This window comes from Natator depressus, chromosome 1 (assembly GCF_965152275.1).
Source record: "Natator depressus isolate rNatDep1 chromosome 1, rNatDep2.hap1, whole genome shotgun sequence".
Classification (NCBI taxonomy): domain Eukaryota; kingdom Metazoa; phylum Chordata; order Testudines; family Cheloniidae; genus Natator; species Natator depressus.
The window spans coordinates 212589418-212607325 of NC_134234.1; the positions used below are offsets into that span (position 1 = coordinate 212589418).

At 44.7% G+C, this 17908-nt stretch overlaps 1 protein-coding gene across 1 annotated transcript in view; it reads right to left on the minus strand.

Annotated features, from left to right (window-relative positions):
• The window catches only part of LOC141974895 (antigen WC1.1-like), a 69424-nt gene that overhangs the window by 21397 nt on the left and 30119 nt on the right, over positions 1 to 17908 (minus strand). Inside the window, exons 4-6 of the mRNA XM_074934940.1 lie at positions 8570 to 8884; positions 7805 to 8116; positions 1849 to 2166 (exon numbers count right to left, since the gene is read on the minus strand). Of these exons, the coding sequence (XP_074791041.1) occupies positions 1849 to 2166; positions 7805 to 8116; positions 8570 to 8884 (945 nt within the window). The remainder of the gene's footprint in view (positions 1 to 1848; positions 2167 to 7804; positions 8117 to 8569; positions 8885 to 17908) is intronic.

The following is a 17908-nucleotide window of genomic DNA, read 5'->3' on the forward strand; positions in this document are numbered from 1 at the left end:
TTTTTTTTCGTTTTTGTTTTTTTTTAACCTTTAAATGAAGGAAAATTGCACAGTTATAGGATTAGGACTTAACAAGGTCACATTATAAAAGCAACTTTGATGTATTTCCTAAGTGACAGAGGGTTAGATCCACAAAGGTATGTAGCTACTTAACTGCCTCTTTATAAATACATAATATATAAATCATTATGTATTTATTGAAGCAGGGACTTGACTCTCCCATATCCCAGGTGAGTGCCCTGGCCACCAGTTGGAATCAATCTCTAGCTTTTTTTCGGATTTCAGTGACTGATTATTTGTACAAAGTGGAACATTTCCAGCAGGAGAGACCCACCCCAGCACAGTCTAGAGTGACTAGGGCACTCACCTGTGTTCACGTCCCTGCTCCAAATCAGGCACAGCAGGGATTGAATGTGGATTTCTCACCTCCCAGTTGAGTGCTTTAACCACTAGGTCCTGTGTAAAATGGGGAGATGAGAGAGCTGACCTGGCTTACGTGCCTAGCTCCAGGAGTGGGTTCATGGCTGAGGTCCCTGAGCAGAGATAGGTGCCTACCTCTACCTATGTGTCAGGGGGCTGAGGCTTCGATCAATGGCAGGTTGGCAACGAAATAACTTTGTGTATCTAGGCCCTACTCCCTTCCTTGGCATTTCACTGCTGGCAAATGTAGGTTTCACAGCTTTCTGGCTTCTGGTGCCTAACTCTCCCCATGCATTGTACAGGGAGCTGGGCGCGTGACTCATGGCTGAGGATCCCATTCGATGGCAAGGCACCTAGGAGTCAGGCCTTGCAACACCCAAGGCCCTTGGGGGATCTAGCCCAGAGCTACTATCCATGGCAGCCTTGGTCAAAACAGGTTGCATATGACTTCCTTTTCTTACTATTGTTTTCTGATTCAAGACAGCATGTTTTTTTAAGACTTTAACATAAAGAAGCCACTAGATACACTAGAGCTGCTTGGAAATTCATCCTTTTCCCCACAAAATATGAATGACCGTGAATATTTTTAATGTTCCACAAATAAATTTGGGATTTTCATAGATCTGTCAAGTGATTAAAAAAAAATTAACCGTGATTAATTGTGCTGTTAATAGTAGAATACCATTTATTTAAATATTTTGGATGTTTTCTACAGTTTCAAATATACTGATTTCAATTACAAAACACAATAGAAAGTGTACAGTGCTCACTTTATATTTTTTTATTCCAAATATTTGAAGTGTAAAAAATGAAAGAAATAGTATTTTTCAATTCAGCTAATACAAGTATTGTAGTGCAATCTCTTTACCATGGAAGCTGAACTTACAAATGTAGATTTATGTACAAAAAATAACTGCATTCAGAAATAAAACAATACATTTCAATTGGTATTCTGTTGTTTAACAGTGCAATTAAAACTGCGATTAATCATGATTTTTTTAAATATTAATTTTTTTAGTTAAATGCGTGAGTTAACTGTGGTTAACTGACAGCCCAAGTTTTTCAACAAAAATCTGAACATTTTCAATGAAAACAAACTATTTGAGAAAATTTGTAATCTTATTGTGAAGATTTTTCACAGGAAAAAAGTTTTGATGAATTTTTTTTGAACAGCTCTAATCCATAAAAATATGAGAGAGAGACACAGAGAGAGGTTGCTATAGTGCACTAACCCTATACCATGGCTATGCTTTGTTCTGTATATAATATATTTTTACTATAAATCGGTCCCAGTTTGAACATCAGATCCACATCATTTCAAGGACTGCTGTGATCACAGCACAAGGTGAGGTGGAGGCAGGCCCTGGGGTGGGTCATGTTCCCACTGAACAAGGACAGGATATTGATAAGATTTTCACACTAAGTCACCTGAGCAAACGACACCAACGTCCTCAGCAATTCCTGCCTGGGTTGTCTCAGGCGGGGAGATGTCACAGAGAGTCAGACGAGTCTCATTTCCTCCACATCGGACATTTTTCAGCCCCACGGGGCCCCTTCCTCGCTCAGACTTAGGGGGGTTATAAGCTTTCTCAGCGACTCCGCACTGGAGCTGCCTGCACACCACACTGGCATCGTCCATATCCCACTGGTCATCCAGGACTCTGCCCCACACACCACGGAGGGAAATCTCAACTCTCCCATCGCACCGGCTCTCTCCATTCAACAGTCTGAGCGCCTCAGAACGACCTGGGCTCACAGAGACAAAAAATACGCTCAATAACACTCCCTGCTGGTACTGCATTAGAAATAATACACAGGTGTGATGTGAAACATAGGTTTCTGTGCTGAGTGGAAGATAACTCTCACCGCTGTGCAGTGATACAGGGAACAGCCTCTTTCAAGGGTTTCATTTGTCTGTCTACTCAGAAATGCAGGAGGTGATGGAAGGAAAGAATTCCCCAGCTCTGAGATCAGATCTTGCACGATGTGGAGCGCTCTCACCTCCCTAAGGAGTCAATGTGAGTGGAGAGTGCTCAGGAACACCTGGCAGATCAGGCCCCTGGTTTCCAAAATGGTCTTTGCAAAAGTGCTCAGTGCTCACCCCGCACATTGATAGCGTCAGCACTGTGAGGTAGCTGTGATTTACAACAGGAGTCTAGGGATTGGCCTGCAATGAGCTCACCAAGTGCCCCACTTCCCTGCTGCAATTCCCAGATCCAGACTGCCAGGACACATGGCTCCTTTAAAGAAAACCCTGCCCTGTTTGTCCCCGTTCAATGTAAATTGGTGGCCTGCGATCACGGCGTCAGCTCCAAACCCATAAGGAGCTAACACAATAAAGGCTTTTCTGCACTCAGCAAGGATTTTCCAGGCCAGGTCTGCAACTGTGGACGCTTGAGTTCCCTTTCTCGCAAAGTCTAGCTATTGGCTTGGCTGGAGATGATGCTGGAGAAGAGAGTGACCTCTGGGCAATGGGGGAGAAGATCCCATTTTTTTCTAAACATATATATTTTTCATTTTAAAACTTTGTTCACTGTGAGCACATAAAGATGTTGAAGTTCCTTGTGGGAGAAGCGAAGACCCTTTCTGGTGATTAGGTCATTGGAGATTTATACAGTGTATGCGGCACCTTACATTTCAAAGGATCCAAAGTGCTCCCAAAATGTGATCTGTAAACCTGTCAAATCTTCCTAAATATATAAACAGTTATAAGAATATACATACAGAGGACAGTAGTGACTCCATATTTAAAGATGAGATTAGTATTACACTTAAGACAGGTATTTAAACTACTCTGTTTTTTATTAAAGTTGTGTATGGTCTGAATCTCACATTAAGACTCCTATACTCTGAGCAGGTGTAAATGAGCCCTTAGGGTTAGTAAGAATTAGGCCCAGTGTCATCTCCCCTTACTTCCCGCACAGAATCTCTGTGTCAGTGTGACCCACATTCCTTGTATTGCACCATTTGACTTCATTTCTCTGACAGGAAGCGAAAGATGCCGTGGGGAGGGGACATAGGTTTTATCTGGATACTCTGGGCCTCTGTTACGTTATGGGCAACCCCACACCCTAGTCACCCTCTGAGGGCAGAGCTAGAGTGCAGGGTCGGGGCGGGGGGTGCGGGGGAAGGTTATAAATACAGGAGTTGAAGGGCTTTTATACACTTGAAAGGCTACAAGGGCACAGCTGCAGCGCTGCAGCTGCACCTCTGTAGCCCTTTAGTGTAGACCCTACCTATGTCGACCGGAGGGGTTCTCCCATTCCTATAGTTCATCCACCTCCCTGAGAGGTGGTAGCGAGCTTGACAGAAGAATTCTTCTGTTTACCTAGTGCTGTCTATACTGCGGGGGTGGGGGGGGCGTGTAGATTGGCTTAATGTGTCACTCAGGGGTGAGGATTTTTCATATCCCTGAGTGATTTAGCTGGGTCAACCCAGCTTTTTAATGTATACCGTGGCGAAGACAGCCCTGTGGACTCAGTGGCTAAGAGATGTATCTGCTATGAGGGCTGATCCCAACCCCTGTACCACCGTGGATACAGGGCAGTGCTATGCCAGCTTTATTTTCTAAGGAAGCCCTCCATTGGGATAATGTTTGGTGCACCATGGTGTGGTCTATGGACGTAGAGGGAGAGCTGGGGCAGTATTTGTTGCTGTGGAGACCACAGAGACTATGGAATTTACATTTAGCTATCAGCTGACTGCTCTAAACTTGGATTCTGTCTCAGTTAAAGAGAGAGAACGGGGCAGCACTTGGTGAGGTGAGGATTTGTGAATTCTTGCCTGATTTAGCTGGGTTTATGGGGAGAAGACAGTGCTCTATGGAGTGAGAGCCTTACAGAGATCCAGAGACAGATATTGTAGAGGCTGCTTCCAATCCTGGTACCACATTGAATACAGGCTACAGATTTCTGTTTCACCAGCAACCGAGAGACCCAGTCAACTCTTAACCCAAGCCTAGGGCTGGAGCGCTGCTAGCTGCTAAGATCCCCAGACTGTTTTGTTGCTCACCGACTTCTGAAGTGTTTGAAACGGCTGAGATGCTGCCATTTCTCAAGCTCTGAAGACCCACTACATGTTACAACCACACTGCAAAGCCTGAGAAATCATCTCTAAGAGAAGATCAGTGGGGAATGTGTTTGGATATTTGTGCTGAAGTATAGAACACGTTAAGTTGTAAGAGAAACAAATGGAGGAAGGTCTGTATAAGGAGAACCCATAGATTTACTTTCTTATAGCTTTTCTTTAAGTGGCAAAGAGTCCTGTGGCACCTTATAGACTAACAGACATTTTGGAGCATAAGCTTTCATGGGTGAATACCCACTTTGTCGGATGCATGTAGTGGAAATTTCCAGAGGGAGGCATAAATATGCAAGCAAGAATCAGGCTAGGGATAACGAGGTTAGTTCAATCAGGGAGGATGAGGCCCTCTTCTTGCAGCTGAGGTGTGAACACCAAGGGAGGAGAAACTGCTTTTGTAGTTGGCTAGCCATTCACAGTCTTTGTTTAATCGCCAGCTGATGGTTTCAAATTTGCAAATGAACTGAAGCTCAACAGTTTCTCTTTGAAGTCTGGGCCTGAAGTTTTTTTGCTGCAGGATGGCTACCTTTAAATCTGCTATTGTGTGTCCAGCGAGGTTGAAGTGTTCTCCTACAGGTTTTTGTATATAGCCATTCCTAATATCCGATTTGTGTCCATTTATCCTTTTACTTAGGGACTGTCCAGTTTGGCCGATGTACATAGCAGAGGGGCATTGCTGGCACATGATGGCGTATATTATCATAGAATCATAGAATATCAGGATTGGAAGGGACCTCAGGAGGTCATCTAGTCCAACCCCCTGCTCAAAGCAGGAGCAATCCCCAACTAAATCATCCCAGCCAGGGCTTTGTCAAGCCTGACCTTAAAAACTTCTAAGGAAGGAGATTCCACCACCTCTCCAGGTAACCCATTCCAGTGCTTCACCACCCTCCCAGTGAAAAAGTTTTTCCTAATATCCAACCTAAACCTCCCCCACTGCAACTTGATGACATTGGTGGATGTGCAGGTGAATGAACCGGTGTTGGTGTGGCTGATCTGGTTCGGTCCTGTGATGGTGTCGCTGGTGTAGATATGTGGGCAGAGTTGGCACTGAGGTTTGTTGCACGGATTGGTTCCTGAATTAGAGTTACTATGGTGCAGTGTGTAGTTGCTGGTGAGAATATGCTTCAGGTTGGCAGGTTGTCTGTGGGTGAGGCCTGGCCTGCCTCCCAAGGCCTGTAAAATTGAGGGATTGTTGTCCAGGATGGGTTGTAGATCACTGATGATGCGTTGGAGAGATTTTAGCTGAGGACTGTATGTGATGGCCAGTGGAATTCTGTTGGTTTCTTTCTTGGGCTTGTCTTGCAGCAGAAGGCTTCTGGGTACACGTCTGGCTCTGTTGATCTGTTTCCTTATTTCCTCGTGTGGGTATCGTAGTTTTGAGAATGCTTGGTGAAGATCTTGTAGGTGTTGGTCTCTGTCTGGGGGGTTGGAGCAAATGCGATTGTACCTCAGCACTTGGCTGTAGACAATGTAGTAAAGTTCGGGATGGAAGCTGGAGGCATGAAGGTAGGCATAACGGTCGGTGGGTTTTCAGTATAGCGTGGTGTTAATGTGACCGTCACTTATTTGCACCGTGGTGTCTAGGAAGTGGACCTCCCGTGTACATTGGTCCAGGCTGAGATTGATGGTGGGGTGGATGCTGTTGAAATCGTGGTGGAATTCTTCCAGAGTTTCCTTCCCATGGGTCCAGAGGATGAAGATGTCATCAATGTAATGTAGGTAGAGAAGGGGCGTGAGTGGACGAGAGCTGAGGAAGCGTTGTTCGAGGTCAGCCATAAAAATGTTGGCATATTGTGGGGCCATGCGGGTGCCCATAGCGGTGCCACTGGTCTGGAGGTGTATATTGTCACCAAATTTGAACTAATTGTGCATGAGGGTAAAGTTACAGAGCTCAGCAACCAGTTGTTCTGTGGCATCATCAGGGATACTGTTCCTGACAGCTTGTGTTCCATCTATGTGTGGGATGTTTGTGTAGAGAGCCTCTACATCCATGGTGGTTGGATGGTGTTTTCTGGAAGATCACCAATGCACTGTAGTTTTCTCAGGAAATCAGTGGTGTCACGGAGATACCTGGGAGTGCTTATTCATAGTTATTACAATGTTTTCTGTGTGCTTTAAATGTTTGGTTTACTAAGGCCATGTCTACACTGTGGGTGCTACAGTGACACGGAACTTCACTACAGCTATGCCGCTGTAGTGTGGATGCTTCCTTCAGTGACAGAAGGGGTTTTACTATTGCTGTGGGTAATCCATCTTTCCAAGTGGTGGTAGCTAGATCAATGGAAGAATTCTTCTATTGTTGTCTACAGTGGGGGTGAGGCTGGCATAGTTATGTCACTCAGGGATGTGACTCCTATTGATCTCATTGATGAAGGCTGCGAAGTGCCTAAATCCTTACTGAAAATGAAACGTAGGCTCTTAAACCAGTTAGGCATTGCCATGCTGAATGGAGCAACAGCGAAACAGCTGTAAAAATCTGGGCCTAGCCACTATGGATAGCCATCAGACGACTTGCCATCAGTCAGCTATGGCAGTTCTTTGGTGTGGCATGGGGAAGCTGATGAAGATCTTTGGAGAAGCCTGCAGGAAAAAGGACCCCTGCAGTATTTGTGTTGCATTGTAGAGGAGGATCTTCATCAAAGCGCCAGCTGCTCTCACTAAGAGCAGGATCTTTGTGAAAGTTCCCAGATGGCTCAGAAGCCAAGCTCTGAAGCCATTTGAATGCTTTCCTGAAAACTGGGATCTTTGGCAAAGAAATGACTATTTCTATGAAGTGCTGTGGGGAATTAATGATCTACAAACCTACACACCCACTGAGCAAGTTCTGTAGGTGAGGGCTGCAGCCCACCAGCACACAACCCAGGATGGGCAACGGGGGAAGCATTTTGGCCAGGAACACCAGGGCAAACACCTACTTTTCCAGAGAGTGAAATGGGATTGTAATGGCCCCACAGCATGGATGAGATCTCTGCGTATAGGTTGCTTCTGCAACACCAACTTCAACCTGATGAAGGGCTGAGTCAGCCCTGCTGGGACTGAGGGAATCTGTGAATCACAAACCCCAGGTTTATAGCACAGAGCCATTCTCTCCGGTTCACTCTAGCGTAGTGCTAGGATCCACCTCGCCACCCCTCCCTGCACCTGGAGGTGTCTCTGATCTGGGGAACCTAAACAAAGAGAGCAACACTCTGATACCCCTACTTACCTTGAGTACTGTAGTCAATGGGACTACTCATGATGATCCTAAGCTGGCCTATAAACTGCACTATAACTAATACACACACATATATGTTAAACTTACCTGAGCAAATAACAGTGGCCGTGTCTCTGGGGGAGCAGGCTGGGTTGCCCAGGGCCATGCGAAAACAATCCCACAGACAGGGTTCAGTCCCTTCACAATGAAAAGTGTCGCTCCATACGGTTCCGCTCCCTTCCCCAAAATGGGCTCCTCCCAGGATCGACTCGGCGTATCCACAGTTCAGCTGATGGCAGAGGACGTTGGCATCTTGCAAATCCCAGTGGGAGGCACAGAGGCTTCCCCATGTGTCTCCATGTCGGATCTCCACTCTCCCGGAGCACTCGGTGCCGTTCACTAACCTGCCGCCCAGGCACCCTGAGCACAAGGGAAAGTGAGTGTCGAGGTGGCTCAGTGATCAGTGTTAATGGCCACGGCAGGGAGGGGAGTGGGGAACAGGAAGGGATTGTTGCTCATGATCAATGCTGGCAGTTACCCTGTGGGGGCTGTGGGACTATTCCACACCTGCACATTCACAAACTGATACTCGATCCACGTCAGTTAGTGCGAAGGGAGGACCAGGGACCAGAATTTGGTTTCTTTGATACATTCCATACTCAAGGCACCATAAGCATTTCACTGAGGGATCAGTTCCAGCAGAGTTGGCTGGTGCAGGGACAGGGGGCCAAATTATGGGCCAGTCCCCACCTGGTGTAAATCGGCATAGCCTCCCTGAGCCCAGTGGAGCTTGGCTGATTGACACACTGTGAAGATCTGGCTGAGGATGTTTCCCAATCCCCAATCCTTTTCTTTCCCCCTGCAGCTGCTCACCTGAACACACCACGCTGGCTTCACTCCCAGGGGGACACTCAGTTGTGCCCAGCGCAGTAACAGGACAGTCCCTCAGGCGGGATTCATTCCTCTCACAGCCAAACTTGCCGTTCCAGACAGGCCCATCTCCTGTGCCAAAGAGCTGCCCTGCTGGAATCGACAGGGCGAATCCACAGTCAAACTGCTGGCACAGGCTGTGGGCAGCCTGTAAATCCCACTGGGAGTCACAGAGGGTTCCCCAGGAGCCTCCGTGGCGAAGCTCCACTCTCCCCGAACACCCTGTGCTGCCATTTGCCAGCCTGTACCCGCCGTACCCTGAGAAGAAGGAGAACGGAGATCAGAAGGACATTTCTCTTGAACAATTGTATCCAAAGATGTGACGAAGGAGCCCCAGTGACCTGGGATAATTAACTAAGAATTATTTCCCAGTTTACTGGGCACTTTGTAAATGAGGATGTTCAGATGTGATTATCAGGTTCTTTCAGTGCAGGCGTTATTGCTCATATCTGCCCTTTGTGGGAAGTCACACAGCACCCACCAAACTTCGCCCTGGCATGTACTGCTCTGGGGTCAGGGTCATGCCTGGGACAGATTGTCTTTGGCTGAGGCCAGTCTCTGCTTTGGTGGTTCCAGAGTGCTGGTCAGGAGTCTGGAGCGGCTGCCCCTAAGTTATCACACAAATGCCATGTGAAGAAACTGGGGTTCTCAAGGGTGCTGAGTCCTAGGTTATTGGAAGCTTATTGAATCAGAACAGTTGCACTCAGGGGTCTGACTGGGAATAAAATACACAGTGGTGATATTCTAGCTCAGTGACAGCTCTGCAACAGTTAAGATTGAGACCAGCTTTCCTTCAAAGCTAATTTTTTCGAAGTGCTCTAATATCTGCCTGATTGATTGGATTGGATTAAAATACAGTATTTCACATAGGAGCACAGGGTTGTATTAGTAATCCAAATGTGGGGCCATTTCACCAAGGGGTTTCCGAGATACAGCTCCCAGGAGGAAAAAAAAACAGCTTATATTAAAGTTGACAGATTCTGGCATTTTATTTTTGCACACACGTAGAGATCAAACCAAGGCTCAGATCATTGCACCAGGGTCTCAGACACTTGAAGGTTACCCCCAACAGAGGATATGGCATCCACCAGCCTTTGGGGGAAATCAAATTCAAATGTTATTTCAAAACGAGCCTGCTTCTCCAGTTAGGTGCTTGCCAAGGCTTGTGCGCCTACACACACATCTAATGGACTACACTGAGCATGTGCAGTGAGAGAGGATAGCTATCTGGAAACCTGACAATCCAGCATGAGATGTGGGTGGCTTTGAGGGTAAATTGTGGCCTTTACAGCTAGACACCCCCACCCCTGGCAGTGTGATCGCAACTCCAGCCCAGAAAAGAAACATGATGTTAAAAAAGCAGGTTTATTGCTCCAATTGGTCTCTCTCATGGGGGGTTTTGTTTGGTGTAAATATAATCTGAGTGCAGCAACATATTCAGAATGTGCTGAAATTGCTTTTGAAAAGAAAACAACTTCCAAATGTGAATGCTGACTGGGAAGGGGAGGGGTGATCAGGGGTGCAAGAGTAGGTGGTAACAGGGGGAAATGTTTGGGTTTTCAGCCAGGGATGTGTTTATTATGGGGAGAGAGACAAATGGGAATCGGTGGTAGGGGAGAGAAGAAGTTGCGGGGTGGGCTCAGGGAAGGGGGAGAGTGTGAGGATTGGGAGAGGAGGAAGGGAAAACACAGGAGGGGTTGCAAACTAGGAAGGGTAGCAGAAAAAGCTGGGGGGTTGAAGTAAGGCACATCAGCCATGAATTCTCCCCTTCCGTGTGTGTGCTGCAATCTACGGGAGCCCTACCCCTTTGCAGGCCCCGGGAGCAACTATACAACCACCATTATCCCCATTCCATTCTAACAAAATGTACAGGACAGGGAGGAGCACTGAGGAATCACACAGCAACCTTGTGGCCGAGTGGAAAAACCACTGGACTGGGACTATCCCCAGCTTTGCCACTGGCTTGCTGGCTGACCTTGGGCAAGTCTGAGGTTCTGAACCCCAGAAGGTGGTGAGAGGCAGACCAGCTGAAAGTCTCTGGGCAAAGATAAAAGCCGGGGAAAAAAGTGGTGATGTAATGGTAGGGGTCTACTATAGACCACCCAATCAGGAGAAGGAATGGATGAGGCATTTCTACAACAAACATAAATATTCAAAACACAAGACCTGACAGTAATAGGGGAGTTTATCTACCCAGACATCTGTTGGAAAAGTAATAAGGCAAAACACTAAATGTTCAATCAGTTCTTGGAATGTGTTGGGGAAAACTTTTTGTTCCATAAAAGTAGAGGAAGTAACCAGGAGGACCGACATTTGAGACTAGATTCTGACCCAGAGGGAGGAATTGTTAGTGAATCTGAAGGTGGAAGGCAACTTGGGTGAAAGTGACCATGAAACGATAGTTGTCATGATTCTAAGGAAAGGAAGGAGTGAAAGAAGCAGAATAAGGAAAAAGGACTTCAAAAACTCCAGACTTTAACAAACATAGTGAACTGATAGCTAAGTTCCCATGGGAAGAAAATCTTAGGGAAAAAGGGGGTCAGGAGACCTGACAATTTCTCAATATTAAAGACACAACTGCAAAGTATCCTGATGTGAAGGAAAAACAGAAAGAATCGTAAGAGAACATTATGGCTCCACAGGAGCTCTTTAAGGACTGAAAATCAAAAAGGAATCGTACAGAAAGTGGAAATGTGAAGCACTTGCTAAGGATGAGCACAAAACCACAGCACCAGCATGTTGGGACTAAATCAGAGAGGCTAAAGCACAATACGAGTTACACCCAGCAAGGGACATAAAAAGATAATACTAATAAGAAGTTCTCTAAATACATTAGGGGGTAAGAGAAAGATGAAGTAAAGTCAGGTCCTCTACTTAGTTAAAAGAAGAGCTAATAAGGGATGATATCAAGAAGGCCTCAGCCTTTTTGTTTAATTTCTATTTCTATTTTTAATTTCTATTTTGCTTTAATCTTTATTAAATAGGTTAATGGTGAGCAGATACTCAACACAATTAATATTAGCAATGAGGGGGAAGGAATGCAAACCTCACAGAAATTAAGTCGACTGTCCCCAAAGATACACTACACACACACTAGCCTGTTAGCCTGTAGCCCTGTATTTGACATTCCTGCATGTACCCCACAATTGGACAGCACTGGAGTCAGTCATTTTGTATGTTCAACCACTGCCAGCTGAAACCCAAACATCACAGAGCTAACAATAGTTTAATGACCCTGAGAGGCAAGGCCAAATAGCTCCATGCTTGCAGTTTTTCTAATCAAAATGGGAGAATAAAATAAAAAATAAACGTACTGTAAAAATAGAAAAAAATGTTTGGGCAACCGACCTTGGTTTTAGGTTCCTCTAAGATGTAAGCTTTATCATTGTTATAACCAGGAATATTTTGCTAATAAAAATAATGAATTGTTATTGGCTGTTGCTGGGGAAATTATTAGCCCATTAGAGGCTATTATGAGCTGTGTGCTTTATCCAAAGAAAATTTACAAAAAAATTATTTAGAAAATGTGCTTTGGAGCAGTCTGGGGAAGCTTTCCTTTTGGCAAGGATTTTACACCTAAGTTCCCCAATAGTCAGATGGAAGAAGGGGGCCCCTGGTAGCCTGGCCGTTAATTTCTTGACACTGTTTCAGACTTTTTAGGTAACTGTAAATATTTGGAATGCTCTGCATCCTACTGCTACAGCATACATAGTGTGCACACGCTTGAAACCTAATAAAGTAGTTTTAGGTAAAGCACCCTGGTTTGTATCAATCCTTTATCAGACAGAGGAGTTATGGCCATATTAATTTTTTCTTGAAGAAAACCAGTTAAATTACCACTGATTTGGGTTCTAAAACCGCTGGGTAACAAGCCCAGCTGAGGACACACTCTTTACCTTAACACACAGCATGGAGCTGATTTATGGTAAAACCACAAATAAGTTTATTAATAAAGAACATAGATTTAAATGATACTAAGCAGAGATAACAGAAGCAGAAAATGCTTACAAAGAAAACAAAATACAACACTTTCTAGTGTCTAAGACTTTACTTTAGCAAACTATGATCTTTGCCTCAACAGCTTTCTCACATCAAACTGCTAGCATCTCCAAGCCTTCCGGCAGGAGGATCCAACATTCACGGAATTGGAGGGTGCTGTCCTCTTTGCCCACTAAAGGATGGGTAACTAACGAGTTTTCTCCCCTTCTTTGTATACTCTAGTAACCTTTTGAAATGTGTTTGTCTAAAGTGCCTCCCCAGATAAATTTCTTCTCCTTTGCTATTTGACTCTTCCTAGTGACTTCCCATCATCCTCTTGGCTCATATGTAACATAATTTCCACTGTCTCTGGCCTCATCTTGCTCAGTTTACATTGGAGACACAGGCAAACAGGCAAAACAACATCCCTTTGTCTAGGACAAACTTGTTTCTCAAGTCTGTCCCCAAAACATATTTTAGGAACATCTTTCCATCACACAGACATAACTCTACTCGCCATCTGTACATACGTCACACAATGATATCCATAACCAGCATGTCTCCAGTTTTTATATGATATCTTACCCAAGTGAGCTGTAGCTCACGAAAGCTTATGCTCAAATAAATTTGTTAGTCTCTAAGGTGCCACAAGTCCTCCTTTTCTTTTTACCCAGTACACTGTTATAGTACAATAATACTGTATACAAGCAGTTGTTTCAACTGCTTATTCTTTGGGTTTCAGGCCCCTTGTTCTCCCCTTGGGTGTCTGGACCCTGATTGTCACACAAAGATACTTAAGGATCTAGCTGAAGCACTGGTGGAACCGTCAGCCATGATACACAGACAGCTGCCGCGGCACAGGAGCCAGCAAACAGAGGGGTAAACAGGGGAGTGTGAAAGGGGAGTTTGTCTTGTGGTGCTTGTTCGGGGTTTGTTTTTGCTGTGGGGGGTGGTGTTTTGGTGTGGTTTGTGTTTCCCAGATTAACAGGACTTAGGTGGGAAGGCTATGACCGATACAGAGGCAGGAGTGGGAGTGACCCATGTCGTGGAAGACACAATGAAGATGACTGGATGTGGAAGCTGCGGTATGTACATGATCCTGGAGGGGGTACCTGGTAAGAGTTTTGTCAGCATGAAACGCCCTCTGATAGAGCTGATGGAGGAAAAGATCCGAGGTTTGGAGATGCAGGTGGAAAGTCTGGTTGAGTTTAGGAAGGGGTTTGAGCAGATTATGGGGCCAAGACATGAGGTATCTGAAGGGAAAAGCTCAGACTTGCAGATGGAAGCAGGACTGAGGAATTCTGAGGGGAGACTGCTGGGTGAGGAAAGTGGTCAGTGGAAGCATGTGACTAAAAGAACCAGGCAGAGGAAAAGACGGGCTAGTGAAGGAGAAATAGAGCTCAAGAATAGGTTTGTGGAGTTGGAAAATGAAGAAGGGGCTCAGCAGGTGGTCACTGAAGGTGAGAGGGCAAGGAAAAAGAGAAGAGTGGCTAGTCCTATAGGAAACGGGGAAGAGTCAATGGAGACTACACCAACTATGAGCCCCAGGAGGATACGGGATAGATTGCAGAGGATTGCAAGGGAGAATAGGAATGGAAAGAACTTGCAGCCACAGGGAACAGGGGATAGACTGGAGAATAGCACTGTCACCAGGAAAAGGCAGCTCTATGTGATCGGGGACTTTTTACTGAGAAGAATAGACAGGCCTGTAAACAGACCTGATCCAGAGAATAGAAGGGTGTGCTGTCTTCCAGGTGCTAAGATACGGCATGTAGACCTGAGGCTGAAAAGGATCCTAAAGGGAGTGGGAAAGAATCCCCTAATTATCCTTCATTTGGGAACAAATGATACGGCTACATTCTCGCTGGAAAGTATTAAGGGAGACTATGCTAGGCTGGGGAAGACGCTGAAGGAAATTGAGGCTCAGGTGATCTTTAGTGGGATTCTGCCTGTTCCTACAGAAGGGCAACAAAGGTGTGACAAGATTGTGACTATCAACAGATGGCTTAGGCAGTGGTGCTATAAGGAGGGCTTTGGGATGTGTGGCCAGTGGGAGGCATTCATGGACAGAGGAGAGTTCTCTCGGGATGGACTTCATCTGAGTAGGGAAGGAAATAGAATTCTAGGATGGAGGCTGGCACAACTGATTAAGAGAGCTTTAAACTAGGAATTTGGGGGAGATGGTTGGGAGATGTCCAGGTAATCTCCAAACTGGATTTTAGCATTGAGAGGGAAGAAAACGAAGTAAGAAAGGATACAGCCATGGGTAGGAGAATGGATATAAGGAGGAAGGGCAGTGTAGATACCAGTCTAATAGGTTATACTGGCTGTAGAATGACCGTGCCTAATCAGGTATAGAATGTGAGCGAGGCCAAACAGCAAAAATTAAGATGTTTGTACACAAATGAGAGGAGCCTAGGTAACAAAATGGAGGAACTAGAGCTACTGGTGCAGGAAGTGAAACCAGATATTATAGGGTAACAGAAACATGGTGAAACAGTAGTCATGACTGGACTACGGGTATTGAAGGGTATGTGCTGTTTAGGAAAGACAGAAATAAAGGCAAAGGTGGTGGAGTAGCATTGTATATCAATGATGAGGTAGAATGTAAAGAAATAAGAAGCGATGGAATGGAGAAGACAGAGTCCATCTGGGCAAAAATTACATTGGGGAAGAAAACTACTGGAGCCTCCCCTGTGATAGTGCTTGGGGTGTGCTATAGACCGCCGGGATCTAATTTGGATATGGATAGAGCCCTCTTTAATGTTTTTAATGAAGTAAATACTGATGGAAACTGCGTGATCATGGAAGACTTTAACTTCCCAGATATAGACTGGAGGACAAGTGCTAGTAATAATAATAGGGCTCAGATTTTCCTTGATGCGATAGCTGATGGATTCCTTCATCACGTAGTTGCTGCACCGACTAGAGGTGATGCCATTTTAGATTTGGTTTTGGTGAGTTGTGAGGACCTCATAGAAGAAATGGTTGTAGGGGACAATCTTGGTTCAAGTGATCATGAGCTAATTCAGTTCAAACTGAATGGAAGGATTAACAAAAATAAATCTGCAACCAGGGTTTTTGATTTCAAAAGGGATGACTTTCAAAAATTAAGGAAATTAGTTAGGGAAGTGGATTGGACTGAAGAACGTATGGATCTAAAGGCGGAGGATGCCTGGAATTACTTCAAGTCAAGGTTGCAGAAACTATCAGAAGCCTGCATCCCAACAAAGGGGAAAAAATTCACAGGCAGGACTTGTAGACCAAGCTGGATGAGCAAGCATCTCAGAGACGTGATTAAGAAAAAGCAGAAAGCATACAAGGAGTGGAAGATGGGAGGGATCAGCAAGGAAAGCTACCTTATTGAGGTCAGAACATGTCGGGATAAAGTGAGAAAGGCGAAAAGTCAAGTAGAGTTGGACCTTGCAAAGGGAATTAAAACCAACAGTAAAAGGTTCTATAGCCATATAAATAAGAAGACAACAAAGAAAGAAGAAGTGGGCCTGCTAAACACTGAGGATGGAGTGGAGGTTAAGGATAATCTAGGCACGGGCCAATAACTAAACAAATACTTTGCCTCAGTCTTTAATAAGGCTAAAGAGGATCTTTGGGATAATGGTAGCATGACAAATGGGAATGAGGACATGGAGGTAGATATTACCATATCTGAGGTCGAAGCAAAACTCGAACAGCTTAATAGGACTAAATCGGAGGGCCCAGATAATCTGCATCCAAGAATATTAAAGGATCTGGCACATGAAATTGCAAGCCCATTAGCAAGAATGTTTAATGAATCTGTAAACTCAGGGGTTGTACCGCATGACTGGAGAATTGCTAACATAGTTTCTATTTTTAACAAAGGGAAAAAAGGTGATCCAGGTAACTACAGGCTTGTTATATTGACATCTGTAGTATGCAAGGTCTTGGAAAAAAATTTGAAGGAGAAAGTAGTTAAGGACATTGAGGTCAATGGTAAATGGGACAAAATACAACATGGTTTTACAAAAGGTAGATCATGCCAAACCAACCTGATCTCCTTCTTTGAGAAAGTAACAGATTTTTTAGACAAAGGAAACACAGTGGATCTAATTTACTTACATTTCAGTAAGGCGTTTGATACCGTGCCACGTGGGGAATTATTAGTTAAATTGTGGATCAATATGACAATTGAAAGGTGGGTAAGGAAATGGTTAACAGGGGGACTACAGCAGGTCCTACTGAAAGGTGAACTGTCAGGCTGGAGGGAGGTTACCAGTGGAGTTCCTCAGGGATCAGTTTTGGGACCAATCTTATTTAATCTTTTTATTACTGACCTCGGCACAAAAAGTGTGTACAAAAAGAGTGTACTAATAAAGTTTACGGATGATACAAAGCTGAGAGGTATTATCAATTTAGAGAGAGACTGGGATATCATACAGGAAGATTTGGATGACCTTGTAAATTGGAGTAATAGTAATAGGATGAAATTTAACAGTGAGAAGTGTAAGGTTATGCATTTAGGGATTAATAACAAGAATTTTAGTTATAAGCTGGGGACGCATCAATTAGAAGTAATGGAGGAGGAGAAGGACCTTGGAGTGTTGGTTTACCACAGGATGACTATGAGCCGCCAATGTGATACGGCCATGAAAAAAGCTAATGCGGTCTTGGGATGCATCAGGCGAGGTATTTCCAGTAGAGATAAGGAGGTGTTAGTACCGTTATACAAGGCAGTGGTGAGACCTCACCTGGAATACTGTGTGCAGTTCTGGTCTCCCATGTTTAAGAAGGATGAATTCAAACTGGAACAGGTACAGAGAAGGGCTACTAGGATGATCCGAGGAATGGAAAACCTGTCCTGTGAAAGGAGACTCAAGGAGCTTGGCTTTTTTAGCCTAACTAAAAGAAGGTTGAGGGGAGATATGATTGCTGTCTATAAATATATCAGAGGGATAAATACCGGAGAGAGAGATGAATTATTTAAGCTCAGTAGCAATGTGGACACAAGAACAAATGGATATAAACTGGTCATCGGGAAGTTTATATTTGAAATTAGATGAAAGTTTCTAACCATCAGAGGAGTGAAGTTTTGGAATAGCCTTCCAAGGGAAGCAGTGGGGAGAAAAGACCTATCTGGCTTTAAGATTAAACTCGATAAGTTTGTGCAGGAGATGGTATGATGGAATAACATGATTTTGGCAATTAATTGACCTTTAAATATTCATGGTAAATAGGCCCATTGGCCTGTGATGGGATGTTAGATGGGGTGGGATCTGAGTTACTACAGAGAATTCTTTCCTGGGTATCTGGCTGGTGAATCTTCCC